Source organism: Hippocampus comes, unplaced genomic scaffold, assembly GCF_001891065.2.
Source record: "Hippocampus comes isolate QL1 unplaced genomic scaffold, H_comes_QL1_v1.1 scaffold159, whole genome shotgun sequence".
Lineage (NCBI taxonomy): Eukaryota > Metazoa > Chordata > Actinopteri > Syngnathiformes > Syngnathidae > Hippocampus > Hippocampus comes.
In genome coordinates, this window is record NW_017805742.1 from 1,241,400 (window position 1) to 1,246,594 (window position 5,195).

At 42.0% G+C, this 5,195-nt stretch overlaps 1 protein-coding gene across 1 annotated transcript in view; it reads right to left on the reverse strand.

Moving 5' to 3' along the window:
* Positions 1–27: 27 nt before the first annotated feature.
* piezo2b (piezo-type mechanosensitive ion channel component 2b) overlaps positions 28–5,195 on the reverse strand; it is a 51,799-nt gene continuing 46,631 nt past the window's right edge. The window contains exons 44-53 of the mRNA XM_019883768.1: positions 3,769–3,885; positions 3,411–3,622; positions 3,180–3,338; positions 2,960–3,107; positions 2,528–2,716; positions 2,359–2,451; positions 1,335–1,624; positions 1,188–1,267; positions 910–1,105; positions 28–396 (exon numbers count right to left, since the gene is read on the reverse strand). Coding sequence (XP_019739327.1) covers positions 144–396; positions 910–1,105; positions 1,188–1,267; positions 1,335–1,624; positions 2,359–2,451; positions 2,528–2,716; positions 2,960–3,107; positions 3,180–3,338; positions 3,411–3,622; positions 3,769–3,885 — 1,737 coding nt within the window. The 3' untranslated portion in view covers positions 28–143. The remainder of the gene's footprint in view (positions 397–909; positions 1,106–1,187; positions 1,268–1,334; positions 1,625–2,358; positions 2,452–2,527; positions 2,717–2,959; positions 3,108–3,179; positions 3,339–3,410; positions 3,623–3,768; positions 3,886–5,195) is intronic.

A 5,195-nucleotide genomic window follows, 5' to 3' on the forward strand; every position in this document is an offset into this window, starting at 1 on the left:
ATTTTTTTTTCTTTTTTTTTTTTTTTAACAGGGTACAATGTCACAAAAAGTAGTCATCTCGTCCGCTAAACAGCAGCACCAGCAAAATTTGTGCTTGAAAAGTCAGGAAAAGGCAGGCAGGTAGAAAAAAAAAATAGACACGCTCACTGCGTCTTTTCCCGGGTCCACTTGATCATTGTCTCGGGGGAGCGGTAAAGGAAGATGAGCTTGGCGTACATGTCCTCCTCCAGGTCCAGCTCGCCCGTCTCCCGCACCAGGAAAATGTCGGTGCACAGCTTAAGGATGCGGTCCACGTTGGGCAACTCCTCGAACATGATGGTGTGCGAGATGCCGCTGAAGAACTCGCGCACAAACTTGCCGATGACAAGCACCACCGACGCGTACAGGCCCATGATCCTGAGATGCGCACGCACAAAAGGCGGGAAACGATACCATTAGCACCACGCCCACATTGATTATATAAAATATTTGTTGTTTGTTTCCAAGTTTTGTTTGTTTTTATATTTGTCTGAAACTGAAATAAAAATAGTGTATTTATTGGTCTACATTTGCATCCAATTTTAAATCTAAAATTAAAAAGTTTTTGTTTTTTTTAAATCCAAAACAAAGATTTGAGTTTTATTTCAATTCCATTTATTTCCGTTGTTTCTCTCAAAATGTTGACAGGCATTTGTACCTGAAACATGCTGTTATTTCTCTTGAATACAACCCCTAAGCCCGAAAATGTATCATTTATTTTGCATTTTTGTGATTAAAAAAAATAAATAAATAATTGGATACAGCTTCAGTTTTGATTTTAAAATAATCTTTACATTTTGGAGAGAAACTACAAAATCGTATGTTGTTGGGTTTGAAAGATAAAAATAAAGGTGGAGAGCTGTTGCTCTGAATGTAGGTCAGAGGTCATACCCGTAACCGGCCAGGAAGCCCAGGCTGGGTGGGCTGACTTGGTCACTGAAGACGTAAAGCTCCAGACAGTCATCATGGTTCTGACTCTTTTCGATGGGGCCGCGCTCCGTCTGGTTGACGATCCACCACTCCTTAACCTGACTTTTGTTTTTCCCCACTTGCCGCAGGCTCACACTGATGTTCAACATCTTCTCGTCTAGTATTGAATCAGAACACAGAAAACATGAGATGGTTCAGACAGGAAGTGGAGGTATAATTGCCAAAATAAAGCACGCTACCTTTATAAAGCTGCTCGACAGGTTTGGCATCCGAGTCGCTGGGTGCTCTGATGTAGCGTGGGAAGATGTTCCTCAGCGTCCTGCGTGTACAAAAGAGAACGTGAACGGGATCGACTTGCGCTCAAGCTCGGCGATCGGTCCACTTACACGTGCGATTGGCTGCTGCTTCCGTTGAGCAGCAACACGAGCGCCTTCTTGGTGTCGTTGGGCAGATTGGTGACCCGTTTGCCGGACGCCGTCTCGGCCTTGGCGCCCAAGCTCAAGTTGCGCTGCACCGACCAGGACACAGTGATGGGAAAGTCCTCGTCCAGGGCCAACATGTCGATGAGGGTATCCCTACTCGGGGGGCTGATGGTCCACAGAGAGTTGGAACTGCCCTTCAGCTCCGCGATCACCAGGTCGCCTGGCATGTAGCCCCCCAGCCACTCCAGCGCCTCCTGGTGGCAAGAGTCACACAGATGCAAAGTCAGTTTTCTTGCATACTCGCATTTAGACCTCTGTTTATTAAAGCAGAGGTTCCCAAACATCCTCAAGACTAAATCATGTTCAAGTTTATTGCTAATTAATTTGAACGCACCAAACTCGCTCTGCCTAATATGTGACCATCAAAATTGCTTGGGAAGCCCACTCCAGAATTAAAAGAACACATCTTGCGACTTCTTTTGACAAACATGCACAGGTCTCACAAAAATAATTCATTCAATGCAATATTGAGTTGAATATTGAATCACTTTTTTATTTGTCATTATGCCGGTTTGTCAATTCCTTTACGTGAAATAGAGAACGTTTTTATATTAAAAAAAAAAATTATATAGATTTTTTTTTCAAAAATGGGGGGCCTTTTACTTTTTTTTTAAATTTCCAAGTTTAAAAAACAATGGGTGGATGAGGGTTATTTACAAATCTCATTTCAAGTTTACTGTACATTTGTGTCATTGTGGGGGAAATGTTTTAAACCCAAAAGACAAAGAACACATTATTTTGGTGGTCTTTCTCTCCATTTCATTTCTTGATTACTTTCTTCTCCCCTTATTTAATTCAGAATTGGTCTGCGTGCCCAGATTGGGTCCAGACCACTAAGTGCCAATCTCTGTTGTATTTAGTGTGCATCGATAGTGAATTTGACAGCTTTATATTCATGGAAGAATTTAGTTCTTGGCACTATGCTTACCTCGTCATCATTGTACAGTTTGACGAAATTGGTAAAGTCTTTTTCTGAGACTTCCTGCAGTTGTTTCTGCTGAGCACTCATGGTGAAGATGGGCTGCCATGGACCAAAAGGCAAACATTAGGACCGACTTGACACTTTTTTTTTGGGAAGTGTTTCCTGCTCATTTCACCTGGAAGCCGGCCAGCGTGATCTCGAAGGAAACGTCCAGTGGCGGGTTGACCACGCCGGCCACGGACTTGACGAGTGACATAAAGAGCAGCGGGAACCACACGATGCAGATGAGCAGCATCACGATCATCCCACCCATGCCGTACTTCACCACCTTTTTCTTCTTCTGGCCTCGTGGCTGAGGGTACCTCTGTATGGGTGGAAAGATAGTTTTCTTTTGCTGTTTGTTCTCTCTCTTCTGTCTCTTTACCTCTTTCAAACGACTTGGTTAAAACCAAAGGGTGTTAATGCTATTATCTTATAATATAAGACATGTTGAGGGGGGGGACAAGAAAAAAAAAAAAAAAGTTGAACCAGGAAATAATTTCAAGGCAATCGCATTTCTCGCTCGGCTACACTTCTAAAACGTCGGAAATGCATTTTATTCCGGCACCTTTTCCGACTCTCGCCAGCATTTGAGGATGAAGATGTGAGCGTAGATGTCCTCCACACAAATCCAGCTGGATAGAGAGAGCGATGTGTCAGTCCACACCCAGTCCATCACGGCACGCAGCTCTGTCAGGAATGGAACCATACGGAACCTGGAAACAACATTGGTTTGTTTATTTTCATTTTTGGGGAATGATTTTCTTTGTGCAAAGTGACTTCCTTACCCTTGAAAGAGGAAGAGGTTGACATAATTGTAGCTCTTGGTGAGGAAGTTCCCTAACACGCGGGTGGGATAACCGCACCGGATCTGATAGGCTGACAACCCAAAGTAGATGCACTTCACAAAATACCACATCTGAGCCACGTTGTTCTTGTTGAAACGCCTTAAAAAAATAAACACATGACAAATGTCAAATGACATTTGACAGCGAGACGGTAAGCGTGTATATTCTTACTTCTCGGTGACTCCCGGCAGGATGAAGAACATCCAGAAGTGGATGCCGAAGACCAGGAAGACCTGAAAGATGACCTTGCCCATGACAGACTTGCGTAGGTAGAGGGCCCGGTCCACCACCATGGTCCCAAACTGAATGAGGACCATCACCAAGAAAGGTCCGGGGACTTGATCCTCTGACAGTGACGAAGTAATGTCTGCCGCCGAATGTTTCTACAAGAAAACAAACATATTGTAGGATGGGAATTTGGGATGGAAAGTTACGATTTCCAATGATACCAACAGCGCCATTCTATGAAAATGTTCGGGGTGCGCTTTACGCGACCTTATGAAGACCTCAGTGTAAAGGTGACACCTACGCCAAAAGCCCAGAAGCCAAAGACTATGATGATGAAGTCAACGGTATCGGCGAGGAACATGAGCACGTAGACGTCGGTCACGGCGCTGTACTCGGGATGGATGAGGTCATAGAAGAACTGTGAAGAAGCTGCTATTGTATCTGATGTATATATGACATGCACAGACGAATAAACAATCCATTCTGTGGGATTCAATCGCTACTGTCTTTTCTAATTGTATGCATCATACATTTTTTTTCTCTGCCAAGTAAATTTGGTTCTATCCTCGTGAAGTTGTGTTGAAAAAAAAATCGTAAACTATGGCCTAATTTTTTTTTCTCTCCTGAGAATTTAGCTCTTTATCCTTGTAACATATTTCCTTTTCCTCTAAATGACTTATTTTTAAGTATGCATTGTAATATGACTATATATTAAGGGTACAGTGAAAAATAGATATTCGATGTATAATGTAATATTACAATGTAATATTCCATAACGGTTTTTGCAATATTTTGAGATTTCCTCATGATTATTCTTCTAAAAATAGTTTTTCCTTTAAATGTTACTTTATCCTCCTCGAATTCCAACAGTTCAAAATTTTTGACTTAAATATTTGAAAACTTTTTCCAAATTAGCAATGCAGTAAACAACAGCAAATAAGAAAACATGGGGACAGACCAACAGTATAATTTTTGACAAAATGAAATATTTGTGATGATATAGGTAGGTTGATTGAACACTAAATTATCCATGTGAATAGTTGTTTGTCTATTTGTCCCCTGCAATTGGCTGGCAACCAGTTCAAGGTATCCCCTGCCTATATAGCAGAGGACAACAGCTGGGACAGACTCCCAAGCATGCCCGTGACCCTCGTAAGGATAAGCAGTTCACAAAATGGATCCAATAAAAAACGATTCCACGGGTGCTAAAATGAGATTATCCAGGGGTCGATTGGAGTTTTAAGTTGTAACATCACCAGTCGCCACAAAAGGGCAGATATGTCTTAGTTGCGCGTATATGGGTCTTATGCTCTTGTCTTTCGATAGCGGTCATCTGCCCAAACTGAAGTGAAAATAAAACACGAGCAGCGGCGTGACGAAAAAACAGGAAGCTTTTTTTGTTTTTTTAAGGAAGTGGTTTGGATGGGCTCACCTCTTTCGTTGATGAATGCTGCGAATCCCTGCGAACAAGAGGAGTGAGGCACTATTTTGATTTTATTCTTCACTTCCATCACAGCCTTTATTATGATACACGTTCACATTTCACTTCCTCTTCACCACCTCTTATGTAATGAAATGAACAATAATGAAGTGCTTCTCTCATGCTACAATGCCCTACTAATGCATAGTTTGTCTTTGCTTTTTAGGTCTTTTAAACTTTTCATTCCCAATCATTGAGCGTCGGGGAACTTCCTGCTCATTTTGCCATTTAATCCTTTTTTTTTTTTT